This window comes from Squalius cephalus (assembly GCF_949319135.1).
Source record: "Squalius cephalus genome assembly, chromosome: 1".
NCBI lineage: Eukaryota > Metazoa > Chordata > Actinopteri > Cypriniformes > Leuciscidae > Squalius > Squalius cephalus.
The window spans coordinates 23,771,753-23,787,984 of NC_137122.1; the positions used below are offsets into that span (position 1 = coordinate 23,771,753).

The window sequence follows — 16,232 nt, forward strand, 5'->3', positions numbered from 1 at the left end:
AACTGATGCAAGTTAAGCTCCATCCTCACACAAAAATAAAATCAGCATTTTTTAAGCCATTACATCAACACCTCTCATAATGGGAGAGGGGGAACGGATTCCGACAGCTGTTTTTTTGCCGTCGAATTCTGTTCCCCCTATGTTTCTTACACAATGAGGTTCTAATATTTATCACTTTTCAGCTAATTACACAGCCCAATAGCCAAGTGGTCAGTGCCCTGGCAATCTTTTTTTTAGCTTTGGGCGACCCGAGTTCAAGTCCCGTTTCGTCAAACTTTATTTATAGTATACTGTCCTATCATAATAAAAGGCAAACAAATATATTCTTTAAACTGATGCAGGTTAAGCTCCATCCACAAACAAAAATAAAATCAGCATTTTTAAGCCATTACATCAACATCTCTCATAATGAGAGTGGGGGAACGGATTCCGACAGCTGTTTTTTTTGCCGTCGAATTCTGTTCCCCCTATGTTTCTTACACAATGAGGTTCTAATATTTATCACTTCACAGCTAACTACACAACCCAATAGCCAAGTGGTCAGTGCCCTTGCAATTTTTTTTTAGCTATGGGCGACCCGAGTTCAAGTCCCGTTTCGTCAAACTTTCTTGATAGTATACTGTCCTATCATAATAAAAGGCAAACAAATATATTATTTAAACTGATGCAAGTTAAGCTCCATCCTCACACAAAAATAAAATCAGCATTTTTTAAGCCATTACATCAACACCTCTCATAATGGGGAGAGGGGGAACGGATTCCGACAGCTGTTTTTTTTGCCGTCGAATTCTGTTCCCCCTATGTTTCTTACACAATGAGGTTCTAATATTTATCACTTCACAACTAACTACACAACCCAATAGCCAAGTGGTCAGTGCCCTGGCAATATTTTTTTTTTAGCTTTGGGCGACCCGAGTTCAAGTCCCGTTTCGTCAAACTTTCTTGATAGTATACTGTCCTATCATAATAAAAGGCAAACAAATATATTATTTAAACTGATGCAAGTTAAGCTTAATCCACACACAAAAATAAAATCAGCATTTTTTAAGCCATTACATCAACACCTCTCATAATGGGGAGAGGGGGAACGGATTCCGACAGCTGTTTTTTTTGCCGTCGAATTCTGTTCCCCCTATGTTTCTTACACAATGAGGTTCTAATATTTATCACTTTTCAGCTAATTACACAGCCCAATAGCCAAGTGGTCAGTGCCCTGGCAATCTTTTTTTTTAGCTTTGAGCGACCCGAGTTCAAGTCCCGTTTCGTCAAACTTTATTTATAGTATACTGTCCTATCATAATAAAAGGAAAACAAATATATTCTTTAAACTGATGCAGGTTAAGCTCCATCCACAAACAAAAATAAAATCAGCATTTTTAAGCCATTACATCAACATCTCTCATAATGGGAGTGGGGGAACGGATTCCGACAGCTGTTTTTTTGCCGTCGAATTCTGTTCCCCCTATGTTTCTTACACAATGAGGTTCTAATATTTATCACTTTACAGCTAACTAAACAACCCAATAGCCAAGTGGTCAGTGCCCTGGCTATCTTTTTTTTAGCTTTGGGCGACCCGAGTTCAAGTCCCGTTTCGTCAAACTTTCTTGATAGTATACTGTCCTATCATAATAAAAGGCAAACAAATATATTCTTTAAACTGATGCAAGTTAAGCTTAATCCACACACAAAAATAAAATCAGCATTTTTTAAGCCATTACATCAACACCTCTCATAATGGGGAGAGGGGGAACAGATTCCGACAGCTGTTTTTTTTGCCGTCGAATTCTGTTCCCCCTATGTTTCTTACACAATGAGGTTCTAATATTTATCACTTTTCAGCTAATTACACAGCCCAATAGCCAAGTGGGCAGTGCCCTGGCAATCTTTTTTTTTAGCTTTGGGCGACCCGAGTTCAAGTCCCGTTTCGTCAAACTTTATTTATAGTATACTGTCCTATCATAATAAAAGGAAAACAAATATATTCTTTAAACTGATGCAGGTTAAGCTCCATCCACAAACAAAAATAAAATCAGCATTTTTAAGCCATTACATCAACATCTCTCATAATGGGAGTGGGGGAACGGATTCCGACAGCTGTTTTTTTGCCGTCGAATTCTGTTCCCCCTATGTTTCTTACACAATGAGGTTCTAATATTTATCACTTTACAGCTAATTACACAGCCCAATAGCCAAGTGGTCAGTGCCCTGACAATATATTTTTTTTAGCTTTGGGCAACCCGAGTTCAAGTCTCGTTTCGTCAAACTTTCTTGATAGTATACTGTCCTATCATAATAAAAGGCAAACAAATATATTCTTTAAACTGATGCAAGTTAAGCTCCATCCTCACACAAAAATAAAATCAGCATTTTTTAAGCCATTACATCAACACCTCTCATAATGGGAGAGGGGGAACGGATTCCGACAGCTGTTTTTTTGCCGTCGAATTCTGTTCCCCCTATGTTTCTTACACAATGAGGTTCTAATATTTATCACTTTTCAGCTAATTACACAGCCCAATAGCCAAGTGGTCAGTGCCCTTGCAATCTTTTTTTAGCTTTGGGCGACCCGAGTTCAAGTCCCGTTTCGTCAAACTTTATTTATAGTATACTGTCCTATCTTAATAAAAGGCAAACAAATATATTCTTTAAACCGATGCAGTTTAAGCTCCATCCACAAACAAAAATAAAATCAGCATTTTTAAGCCATTACATCAACATCTCTCATAATGGGAGTGGGGGAGCGGATTCCGACAGCTGTTTTTTTGCCGTCGAATTCTGTTCCCCCTATGTTTCTTACACAATGAGGTTCTAATATTTATCACTTTTCAGCTAACTACACAACCCAATAGCCAAGTGGTCAGAGCCCTGGCATTTTTTTTTTAGCTTTGGGCGACCCGAGTTCAAGTCCCGTTTCGTCAAACTTTATTTATAGTATACTGTCCTATCATAATAAAAGGCAAACAAATATATTCTTTAAACTGATGCAGGTTAAGCTCCATACACAAACAAAAATAAAATCAGCATTTTTAAGCCATTACATCAACACCTCTCATAATGGGAGAGGGGGAACGGATTCCGACAGCTGTTTTTTTTGCCGTCGAATTCTGTTCCCCCTATGTTTCTTACACAATGAGGTTCTAATATTTATCACTTTACAGCTAACTACACAACCCAATAGCCAAGTGGTCAGTGCCCTGGCAATATTTTTTTTTTAGCTTTGGGCGACCCGAGTTCAAGTCCCATTTCATCAAACTTTCTTGATAGTATACTGTCCTATCATAATAAAAGGCAAACAAATAAATTATTTAAACTGATGCAAGTTAAGCTTAATCCACACACAAAAATAAAATCAGCATTTTTTAAGCCATTACATCAACACCTCTCATAATGGGGAGAGGGGGAACGGATTCCGACAGCTGTTTTTTTTGCCGTCGAATTCTGTTCCCCCTATGTTTCTTACACAATGAGGTTCTAATATTTATCACTTTTCAGCTAATTACACAGCCCAATAGCCAAGTGGTCAGTGCCCTGGCAATCTTTTTTTTTAGCTTTGGGCGACCCGAGTTCAAGTCCCGTTTCGTCAAACTTTCTTGATAGTATACTGTCCTATCATAATAAAAAGAAAACAAATATATTCTTTAAACTGATGCAGGCTAAGCTCCATCCACAAACAAAAATAAAATCAGCATTTTTAAGCCATTACATCAACATCTCTCATAATGGGAGTGGGGGAACGGATTCCGACAGCTGTTTTTTTGCCGTCGAATTCTGTTCCCCCTATGTTTCTTACACAATGAGGTTATAATATTTATCACTTTACAGCTAACTACACAACCCAATAGCCAAGTGGTCAGTACCCTGACAATATTTTTTTTTTAGCTTTGGGCAACCCGAGTTCAAGTCTCGTTTCGTCAAACTTTCTTGATAGTATACTGTCCTATCATAATAAAAGGCAAAACAAATATATTCTTTAAACTGATGCAAGTTAAGCTCCATCCTCACACAAAAATAAAATCAGCATTTTTTAAGCCATTACATCAACACCTCTCATAATGGGAGAGGGGGAACGGATTCCGACAGCTTTTTTGCCGTCAAATTCTGTTCCCCCTATGTTTCTTACACAATGAGGTTTGTAATAATATTAGCTCAAAGGGGAAATATTAATAATAATCCATAATTACCAATTATGATTAATTATTAATATTTTGGTCAGTTAATTAGATTAACTTTGAGGTAAGCCAAATTAATATTACAATCAATTAATCAGTTCCAACGAACTCTTTGATTATTCATTTATTCTAAGGAAAATGTATTGTTCATGGTCACTGAAAAATAATTATTCCTTATGTACAGCAATTAGCATGTAGCAAGATCAAAATCGTAAAAGGGACTTTGTATGCAAACAGAGGATCAGAAACCAAATTCATAATTGTGCACAAGTTTTATTAACTAAATCACAAACATAACTAACACTAAACAAACATAAATACATTCATACATCCATACATACATGCATAGGTAAATGGGTGAGTGATGTGGAACCGGAAACAGGAAATAGAACTATGGAATACGATCTATTTCAGTATGGAAAGAAATGAAAGAACCATCAGCTTATTTCATAGCAATCTCATCAAAGAATACTTGCATGGCAGTTGCAATCGTGGAAAATTCTTGGATTGGATTGGATTCGTTGATTGGGTCTATGGCCTTGAAGAAAAGCATGGTGGCTTCGAGCACATGGCTGTTGTGAGTCGAAGCCTGCTGTCCTGGCTTGGAGACCAGGAGTGGATCGTTGAGTCAGTGATGGTAAAGTTGCAGTTGTTTTCTAGATTTAAGAAAAGTCTGACTCCCTTTTTGGAGTATGAAAGCATGGCAGGCATTGCTCAGGCCTGTTTGGGCCCAGGGAGCTGGGCCCAAGTGGGGGGGGAAGGGGTCCAGCCCCTCCCCCAGTAACAGCAGAAGCTGCCTTGTTGTCGGATGAGAAGCGTTGAGAAGAGAGAGAGGCAGGACTAACGGAAGGGCCTTTTAAAGCTTAACCAAAAGGCACGCCTTGAACCAATCAGAAACAGGGAATTTCTGGCGGGAGTTTCCTTTGTGGGAAAGATTTACAACGCTGTCTCAAGCCCTCTTTTTCTGTTCATTAATACTCAGCTAGATATAACAAATCCACACTGCATTCTAAGAGAAGGTGATGTACATCAAAGCGTGAGTTATCAAATGAGGATTAATTTGATAGGAGCCATGATACAGGTAAAGTTACAATGTTGTATAATAAAATACATACTATGGTGTATACATAATAGGACACAAAACATCACAATCATTCACACAGTTTCTGGGATCCACGTTCATTTCTAGATCAGTTAGTTTCTGATTAATGCAGCGAAGTTTGCATGGAAGATTGTTTCTGTCCCCCCATTGTCTCTCTCTTAATTCAATTCAATTCAATTCAAATTTATTTGTATAGCGCTTTTCACAATACATATTGTTTCAAAGCAGCTTTACAGAAAGTGCATTTCAGAAATATACATAGAGAAATACAGTTAGTTAATCATGTATTGATTTAGGGCATAAACATATCGCCAGCGTCGAGTCGTCTCTTCACAGGCGCCGAGTCGTCTCTGCACGGGTGTTGGAGAATCTGTAGTTTCCATGAGAGGCTGGATACAAACTGGAGCTGACGATCTGTATTTACCTCGGGACTAGCGTCCCGAGATAACAACAGAAAAGCATATGGGAAATCATTAGCGTAGCTGCTGTTCGCAATATCAATGCATTCAATCTGATTCAACTGTAGTATAAAAGGTAAGTATTATGTGAATGCTTGGCTAAAGAGATGCGTCTTTAATCTAGTTTTAAACTGGGACAGCGAGTCTGAGCCTCGAACAATATCAGGAAGGCCATTCCAGAGTTTAGGAGCTAAGTGTGAAAACGCCCTCCCTCCTTTAGTGGACTTAGATATCCTAGGTATGACCAGAAGCCTCGAATTTAGTGATCTTAAAGAGCGTGATGGATTATAGGGCGATAGAAGTTCCGTTAAATACACGGGAGCTAAACCATTTAGGGCTTTATAGGTCAGTAGTAATACTTTGTAATTGATACGGAACTTTATAGGTAACCAATGTAGAGACGACAGAATTGGTGTTATATGATCGTATTTTCTTTATCTAGTAAGAACTCTAGCGGCGGCATTTTGGACTAACTGTAGCTTGTTTATTGAGGATGCAGGACAACCTGCTAATAAAGCATTACAGTAATCTAGTCTCGAGGTCATGAATGCATGAACTAACTTTTCTGCATCAGAAACAGATAGCATATTACGTAGCTTAGCAATGTTTCTAAGGTGGAAAAAGGCTGTTCTTGTAACATATGAAATATGATTTTCAAAAGACAAGTTGCGGTCTAATATAACACCCAGGTCTTTTACTGTAGAGGATAAAGTAACAGGACATCCTTCTAAATTAAAGTTGTATTGTAAGAGGTTTTGTGTGCAGTTTTTTGGACTAATAAGTAATACCTCCGTTTTATCTGAATTTAATAGCAGAAAATTACACGTCATCCAGTATTTTATATCTTTAACACACTCTGTTAATTTAGATAATTTATTGTTATCATCATCTGGTCGTGATGAAATATATAATTGAGTGTCATCAGCATAACAGTGGAAATTAATTCCATGTTTTCTTATAATATTACCAAGTGGTAGCATATATATTGAGAATAGCAGAGGGCCTAACACAGATCCTTGCGGTACACCATAGTTTACTGACGTTATCTTCGATTTTTCCCCATTTACGCAGACAAAATGGTAACGGTCCGATAAGTACGATCTAAACCAGTTTAATGCCTGTCCCTGAACACCAGTGTAGTTTTGTAGTCGGTCTAAGAGTATTTTGTGATCTATAGTGTCGAACGCAGCACTAAGATCGAGTAAAACTAGTATTGAGATACAGCCTTGGTCAGAAGCTAGAAGTAAATCATTTGTAATTTTAACGAGCGCAGTTTCTGTGCTATGATGCGGTCTGAATCCTGACTGAAATTTTTCATAGATATCATTTTCTTGCAAGAGAGAGCACAGTTGAGCGGACACCACTTTTTCTAGAATTTTAGACATAAATGGAAGATTTGAAATGGGTCTGTAATTTGCTAGGTTATTATGATCTAATTGTGGTTTCTTAATTAAAGGTTTTATAACTGCCAACTTGAATATTCTTGGAACATGACCTAAGGATAAAGACGAGTTAATAATATTGAGAAGAGGCTCTTCCACTACAGGTAACACTTGTTTCAATAGTTTAGTTGGTATAGGATCTAATAAACACGTTGTTGGTTTGGATGCAATGATAAGTTTATTTAGCTCTTCCTGTCCTATAGTTGCAAAGCGCTGTAATTGTTCTGGCGGGGTGATAATTGAGGCTGAATCATAAGACACCATTAAAGATTGCACATTTACAATTGTGTTTCTGATGCTTTCTATTTTCTCAGTGAAGAAATTCATAAAATCATTACTACTACACTGTAACGGAATATTTTGCTCCGGTAACGTCTGTTTATTTGTTAGTCTAGCGACGGTGTTAAATAAGAACCTAGGATTATTTTGGTTAGTTTCTATTAGTTTGCGGAGATGCTCAGCCCTGGCTGCTTTTAGGGCCTTTTTATAACGTGACATACTGTCTTTCCACGCGATTCTAAAGACCTCTAAATTAGTTTGTTTCCATTTACGCTCTAAATTACGAGTTTCTCTCTTTAGAACATGCGTAGCACTGTTCTGCCCTACAAAGGCTAAGAGCAGTATCAGCAAAAACGCCAAACTGAGAAAAACAGCTTTTTGTGTTTTTCTTACACCAAATATAAGCATCCAATTAAATTTAACAACAAAGGGTACACTTAGATAGATCAAAGGGAGGTGAATATTAAACATTTTGTTTTTTGACAGTCGGGCAAAATTTGGTAGTTTTATAGGCTATACTGCACTTTGCCTTTGCATTACTGCATATACTTACATGGCCATACAATAACATATAGCAGTAAGTGTAGCAAGTGATCATAATCACTTGCTTATATCATAAATAATAAATCATAAATCACCAAAAACTTTGCACACAGCTGCAGCAGCTGCTTATAGTTGGCAAAAGTACAGTATATGTTAATTATAACCAAACTATTAAAATTATGTGGCATATTATGTAAATCCCTGTTTTCTTGTTTTTGTTCTTTGACCGTTTTCTCCATCTTCATTCTTTCTGCTAAGCTGTGACTTTCTATCCCCTTTGGCATTATAATCATATTTTTTTTTAAAACAAACAAACAAAAAACACAAGCGTTATTAGATTCATATATTTTAATTGTATCACAAAAGTGCTGTCTTTTATGGCAATCATTAACGTATTGCTTTTATTTCAGTTAGGTATGTCTTCACATGTAATTACAAACAGTTTAAGTTTAATCATTCAGGGAATCAATATATCAATAAATGAAATTTGAGCTTGTTAGGGAACAGCTACTGAACTTTTAATTTAATTTAACCTATTGTAATTCTAAGCCGAGGAAGTGTGCCTGTTTGGCGTGTGGAGATGCGAGGTTGTGGAGTTTCTAATTCTAAGCCGAAAAAGTGTGTCTTTTGGGTAACAGTTGGGCTTTTATGACTGTCAATATAGCCAGCATCAGAACGTTAGCAGCTGACTGTGCAGCGAAGTAACGTTAATGTCTGGCTATGTGAGACTAGCGTCTAGCAGTATGTTATGGATGCTGCCGCGGTCTCAGCCTGATAACCTCCGCGAACTTCTGGTGAACCCCGTGAGTCTGTGGAGGAGGGGGCGGGGGAGACGACTCTCTCCACTATTTTGAATTTGTACTGCAGTAACTATTTTAAACACTAGCTGTCAGTATTACTTATTAATTTTGACTTTTAAGGTAATTTCTCTAAGGTATTCCCCAAGTATCTATCCCATTATGTTGTAAAAAAAAAAAAAAGCTAATGCTAGCTAGAAAGAGCTAAACAGACAAAATTGACCAAAAAAAAGTGTTAAAAGGTTTAAAACTTACCAGTTTTTGGTTCCTTGTTGTTTAAGGCAAGTTCCACCAGCATTTTTCCACGTAAAAGTGAAGCCATTTTGACAGTTCCTTAGAGGTTTTATAGCATAGGCTACAAAATTGTTTTATAGCATACAGTATGCTATAAAACCTGACTCATGCCACACAAAGGCAAACTGCAGTATCATAGTGAAACCAAGGCAGACTGCAGTACAGGCAGATACTGCAGTCTGCCTTGGTTTCACTCTACTTTTCTATACAATACTGCAACTAAAAATGTAAATTTATATAAGAATTTTTTTAGGTAGCCATATGAAATTTCAACAGATTGAAGAGCAGATCGTGCACTTTTTATTTGTGCAAAAAAAATTTTTTTGAAAAATTGGTGATACTGCTCTTAGCCTTTGTAGGGCAGTGTTGTACCATGGTGCTTTAGTTTTCTCTCTAACCTTTTTTAGTCTAATTGGTGCAACGATGTCTAATGTACTAGAGAAAATGGTGCTCATAGTGCTAGTCATTTCCTCTAGTTCATCTGTTTGTTTGGGTTCACTGAGCAGCTGAGATAGATCAGGTAAGCTATTTGAGAAATTATCTATAGTTGTTGGAAGGATTGTTCTGCCTGGTCGATAACGTGGCGCAACATGACAAATTTCAGCGGTACGTAGTATGCAAGTGACCATGTAATGGTCAGTGACTTCATCACTTTGCGGTACAATATCTATATCGGTTGGATCGGTTCCATATGATATAATTAAATCTAGCGTATGATTAAGACGATGAGTGGGACCAGTTACATTTTGCTTGACCCCAAATGAGTTTAATAAATCTGTAAACGCAGCCCCTAACGCATCATTTGAATTATCTACGTGTATGTTAAAATCTCCAACAATTAATGCTTTATCGACATTGACCAAAAGATCTGAGAGAAAGTCTGCAAACTCTTTTAGGAAATCAGCATAAGGCCCTGGCGGTCTATATACAGTAGCCAAGGCTAAAGATAATAGGGATTTCTTTCTTACATCTAAGAGAGTAACATTTAGTACAAGAACTTCAAACGAATTAAACCTGTGACCTGTTTTCTGAGTAACAGTAAGAATATCTTTATAGATTATAGCAACACCACCGCCACGACCAATCAGACGGGGCTCATGCTTGTAACAGTATCCAGGAGGAGTAGACTCATTAAGACCGAAATAATCATTTGGTTTAAGCCAGGTTTCAGTAAGGCAGAGTACATCGAAACTATTATCTGTGACCATTTCATTTACAATAACCGCCTTAGGTGTAAGCGATCTAATGTTTAAAAAGACCTAGCTTTATAAATTGTTTTTGTTCACTAATATTGAGATTTTCTGGTTTAATCACAATTAGATTTTTCCTAGATCCTGCAGTAGATTTATTATCTGATCTCACTAAGCGAGGAATAGACACCGTTTCAATATAATGTTCTACATTGGTACTTATATCAATTGAATTTGGACAGCAAAGAGTGTGATTTGGACTTTGACTTACTAGTCATATGGTGTGTAGCGTCTTGGAGATGTTGTCCGACAGAAGAGCCGCTCCAATTCTGCTGGGGTGAAGGCCATCAGCACGGAAGAGCCTAGGTCGCTCCCAGAAAAGATTCCAATTATTTACAAAGAGCAGTCTCTGTTCATTACACCATGACATTAACCATTCATTTAGAGCAAATAATCTACTGAACCTTTCGTGTCCTAGTCGGTAAGTGGGAAGCGGTCCAGACACGATGATCGTTGTTTCAGGCGATGTGCTGCGTACCGTCTCGATCAGGCTCCTGTAGTCCTTCTTCAGAACCTCCGACTGCCGTAGCCTGATGTCGTTCGTTCCCGCGTGCAGCACGACAGCTCCGACGCGCTCGTCACCGTTCAGAATCCCGGGAACCTGTGCAGCGACATCGAGAACACGAGCACCAGGAAAGCAGTGAGTGCGCACCTTACCTTTACCTATGGTAGCGTGGACATGCCGGACGATGGAACTGCCGATGATCACAGCGTCGCGTTCCGTCTCGCGTAGAGGGGAGAAGCGGTTCCGGGTGGAGATCTCGAAGGCCGGGAGGGGCGGAGAGGTCCTAGCTCTGGTCCTGGCCCGCGTCTTCCGCTGTGGCATCACCCAGGGTCCGTGTTGTTGTGTCGGTGCCGGAGTGAATGAAACCAGGGATGATCGCATCCTGGGCAGAGAAACAAATGGAGTAGACGAGGTTGGAGTCAAAAGGTTACTAACCACTGACTTGTGAGCATCGGCGCGTGAAGTTTCAAGCGCGAATCGTCGATCTCGTAGCTCGGCCTGCCTCTCTAGTAGGTCGCGGATCTGCTTCTCCACGGATTCCAGCTCTAACTGCACAGAATGCAGCTCGAAGGTGTCCTCACCTGCACTCAAAGGTAACGTTAGACACACATCCGTTATATTCGCCATTATAGCAGATGTGCTATAATGGCGAATTATAGCTTTCAGTGATACGGGTGTAAATAAGTCGATCGATAGGCGCGACCACGCGTGTAATGCTAGCGGGCTAAGGCTAGTAGCGGAAGTTCGAAAGGTTGGATATATGTAGCGATATCAGAGCAATCCGATTGTTTTTTAAGGAGAATAATATTCCAGATATGTTCACACGCTATAAAAATGAAAAAGTTCGTTTGTAAAAGAGTGTAAAGAAGAAAAACAAGGTTTCTGAATTAATTCGACGGAGCTCCAAACACAACAACGCACTCAGTCGCGACGCATGCGCATCAACATGCAGCCACATACCTTTTGGTTGTAAACCCCCCTGTGTTTCCTGTAACAAGACACCATCCTGCCAGTGTGTTAGCATCATTTGGGATGTTAAGTTTTGGTGAAAGTTTCACAGTGAGTTTGCTGGATTATTCATCAAATAAATGAATTGTGTGTGTCCGATTGGTCCAGACGCTACATATTTCCCCCCTTTCGATTGTTGTTGTCCCTCTCAAGGACAACCACGAACGACGTTTAAGGTGCGGAAGGATCAGACACACCTCTGTCATACCAGGCTGGAAGGCCATGGTGGCCTCTGGTCGCTGGTGTTTCCTGGAGCGGTGGTCGTTCCATCAGGTGATGTAGACAGTATCCAAATACAGGTCTTTGAGTTGGTGCCGCAGGTGTCGGTGCAGCAGGTGCCATGAAAGGGTGTCACCTGTCATTCTGAAGTCAATTAGTTTCGGGGCAGGTGTTTGCTTGTGGTTGCAGGAAGTGGTTAGGGCTCTATGTAGCATAGAGAGGTTTTCAGGCCGACCTAGTGCTGGTGGCAGGAGGTCAGAAGGTAGTCTGAAGGACTGAAGGACTGAAGGGTTGCTCCGTCCTTATGGCGGTGTTGATGTGAGCTTGCCTAAGCTGGGGTAGGCAAGGAGTCAGATGCTTGTACTTTACAGGACTCCTCAGGAGTCCTGTTCAGGGAGCTGGTTAGCGTGCGTCAGCAGCTCCTGTAGCTCTGAGTCAGGTGTGTCCAGCTGTCCTTGTGGAGCCTCCGATTGACACCTGTGTGAATGGTGTGGAGGAGGATGTTGTCGTTGACAGCCGTTGGTCATCCTGTGGTGTTTGCAGGTGGAGGGTGCTGTCATCCATGGCTTCTCCAAGGGCTTGGCTGTTACCTGGGTTGTCTGGACAGTTCTGCGCTGGTGCTGGGCATGCTCAGTCCAGCTGCGTTGAATCTGGTTTGAAACTCAGTCTCTAGCTGGTGTGTGAGGCTTTGAGCACAGGTCCGCTCCTTGTGGGACGCTGTGATCTTTATAGAAGGTTGTGTACCTTCTGTTTCCCACCCAAAAGGTGGGGTAAGGAGATGATACTCTTGATCAGCCTGGTGAGGCTATAACTCTGGCTTGGGTCATGGGTCGTTGGTCCTCTTCTCTCAAGGTTCAGTCACGTTTGGCTCTGGTGCTGTAGGATGTCAGCAGCCTTGGTGGAACAGTGTTCCTTGTGAGGGCTTGTCAGTTCTTTCGGTCTCCTGTCTGGTTAGGGTCAGATTGAACAGAGGATCTGCGACATTTTTGACACCCTAGGGGTGAGAGGCTAATGCATGACCCTAAAGAGTTCAGAGCTAAGGTTTGATAGGTTAGCTAGGTATGTAGCATAAAGCTAGGTGTTTATGTGTAGCTTGTCAAGTGTGTCTTGTACCCTTATCATCTTAGCTGTGGGTGTTAGTGTTAGTAGACCTTTTTTTTTGAAAAGGGCATAAGCCAAGAGGAAATAAATGACTTAAGATGGTTCTTATGGCTAAATTATTTCTCTGGACTTAACTGGTTGTTCACAACGGGCTTGGCGAAGTGAATGATAGTAGGAAAAGGACAGTTTTCCTATTCAGATTATGCTTATTATCAATCCTCAGGACTATAGTTATGCCCTAGTAATCGTTGAGATTACCTGTTTTGCAGGGTCATAAAAATGAGTGCACTTGCTGAAAATAAACAAAATCACAAATAAAGGTGTCTCTGGTTCCTTTCTGGGCCCTATGGGGACTGGAACCACATTAGAACAAGAGGGGAAATGTAAATAAATCAAATAAATGAAAGAATAGACAAGTGAATAGCTGACGGCTATTATCAAAGTAAAATAATAAATAAAAAGGACTTAAATAAGTGATAAAAACAGCAGGAATCATCTGAAATTGGGAATAATCAATAGCACGAGTGGCTAAACTTTGCACTGTGCACAGCACAAGCTGTAGAAAAGGGCTTCAAGTAAATGATGCTAACCGCTTCCTGTAGCAGTTATTATTTAGCTTGGTCTAAGCTGAACGGACGCTAGGTTAGGTTGGCTTAGCCATCTAGGCTGATTTGTTTACAATATGACGTTATGCGTTTGCACTTCCTGTGACAAGTCGTTGTCAAGGGAACCATGTCAGAGCAATTCAACAGTCTATGACGAATGTCTGTACATTTGAAATGAGTCATACATGTTTAAACAAGTTAAAATGTGGCGCCTATACTTTGAGTCTTTCCAAAACTTGATGTTACATTCAGTAAAATGCAAATGTGGTTTGGCATTTGAAACTTTTACTTGTGTAATGCTTCTCTTTACTTTAAACAACTTCTTCTACTTGTTTAAAAAGTGAAGAAATGGATTTGCTGTAAGTTAAAGCTTGTCTAAGCATACAAGGTTACGTCCATCTCATGCATAAATATTGACTTTCAGCGAGTGAAACAATCTTGATCACTAAGTAGCTCTGCTTGTAGATGCAGCCCAAAATCTAGATGAATTACATCAATCTAACAATAATTTGTAAGGCCTTTACATTGTAGAAAGGAGGGGACATCACCCAAGTCTACGTGTATATAACACTGTACTGAGATTTCTTCGTCCGAACAGATTAAACAATGGTGCACTTTGGATTTCTCCAGTCAAGGCAGAATAATAAATACCGGCACAGCATGCCGCTGAGTTGAGCTTCCTTTGTCAAACAGACTTAAGCTTTAATGCTGAAATTGCGATACTAGTTAAAAATCTATGACTTTTTATTCTTAGTAGAGATGACGATTACAGCTATCGTTTTATCTTCACTTAAACAAGCCAGTAACTAGTGATCAAAGTGCGTATTGCAGGTTGTATCCTATTTGGATTGCAATGATCAAATGTCTGTATGGTTCGAAAGCAGTGCATAGTCTGTTGGCGCGTTGGGCTTACGTATGCATTCAAGATTTTCTTTAAGTCAGTAAAATTCTAATTTTACTAATGCCGCTTCCTGCTTCTTTTGAGCACACATTTTCATCTACTTTAAAAGTCCTATGTCCTATGCTGACTATGAACTTTGTAGCAGCGGTTTGCATTATGGTCGGGCTGTGTGTCTTCTGATCTTTACAGTTCAGAGTCAGTGGGGTTTATGAACCCTTTCTGATGAGGCCTCGTGTGTTAAAGGCATTCTGCGTCAGGTCACACATTGTTGAGTGGGCATTGCATGGAGCTGCCAGGAATGGTGACTAACTGGTTTTGGAGAAAAAGGTTCTTGGAGCATCGCTTCATGTGTCGTTTCAGGGTTTGTCTGAATTAAACCTTTTCCTCTGCGCCTGCAGAGGCTCTCAGGACACTGGCGGGTGACTGTCGAGCCAAGGGTTTGACTCCTCCCCCCCTTTGTACAGGGCTGGGGGAGCTTATGCGGCTGATGTGTAGTTTACCTTTAGCAAACTTTAGAAGTTTATGTGAAGTCCATTTGCAGGTGGTTGGACTGTTTCAGTTCTGTTCAGGGTCACATTCTGTTTGTCTATAATGTTGCAGCATCGTTGAGTCAGTGTTTGGACTTCAGCCCTGACTGGACACTGATGGCTTTAGTGTCTCTCTTTGAGCTCAACCAGTTTTTTAAGTTCATTTACCTCCTGTTTAAGGCCTGAGGGAGCGTGGCTAAGGAGAAGATGATGCTGGTCAGCTCTTGGTGACTCAGGCTGGGTGTCAGACGTCCGCTTTCGTTGTCGTCTAACGGTTCCCTTCTCTGCCTCGGCAGGTCGTTGTCTGCTTCAGGCTGGAGGATGTCGAGGACGTGGCTCTGCCGGTTTCCAGGTGGTTCTGGTGGGTGGCAGGGCTGGATGTCTGAGGCCTACTGGCATACTTGTGGGAACACAAGAGAGGAGTGACAAAGGCCAATGCAAGTTTCTACAGAGGTGGCTCTGTGGGCCATTACATTTAGTGTTGGTGAGCACACAACAAAAGGGTTTTGAGTATTCAAGTTGATGTGCTTTAAGCAGCATCGACTGATGACTGGCCTTTTACATGTCCTAAAACTATTACTCAAAACTGATGGTTCTTTTCACGTTTTACTACGAGAGTAGCAAATAGAGAAAAACAAAATAGAAACAATAGAAATCCGAAAGGGAAGGGAAGGTGTGTTCTACCTATTTAAGTTTAGCTAGGAGACATAGGTAAACAGGTGTCACGTATGGGTTAAGCTGCTGTTAGACGAAGCTAGCAGGGACACATCAAACATCAGACAAAAAGGTCAAAAGAAGAAGAAACAGCGGGAAGTGTCTCCCGTTCTGTCTTTTGCCTACTGTGCGTTTACGTTAACCGTACTTCATGTACTTAACTTGGTGCTAAGGAGTGAGGAGGGTTAAAGCACAGACAGGGGTTAGGATTCTAATGACCTGGGTCGTTACAGAAACAACAGTTGCAATAATTACTGTAATCCTATAGAGAGAGGGAAGATGTCGATAGGAAGTACCTAAGATAAGGTATAAGTAAAG

The 16,232-nt window shown here is 40.2% G+C and overlaps 1 protein-coding gene across 4 annotated transcripts; it reads right to left on the minus strand.

Annotated features, from left to right (window-relative positions):
• Positions 1-5,434: 5,434 nt before the first annotated feature.
• Positions 5,435-11,242, minus strand: LOC307165238 (uncharacterized protein). 4 transcript variants are annotated; one of them, XM_079882672.1, is made up of 3 exons: positions 10,739-11,242; positions 10,546-10,644; positions 5,435-5,685 (listed from the first exon to the last, which is right to left on the minus strand). In XM_079882672.1, coding segments are annotated over exons 1-3 (582 nt in total). In that variant the 5' UTR covers positions 11,221-11,242; the 3' UTR covers positions 5,435-5,684. The 4 variants fall into 4 exon arrangements, with proteins under 4 accessions (XP_079738798.1, XP_079738797.1, XP_079738795.1 ...); XM_079882671.1 differs by having other exon boundaries at positions 5,435-5,695; XM_079882669.1 differs by having other exon boundaries at positions 5,435-5,702.
• Positions 11,243-16,232: the final 4,990 nt, after the last annotated feature.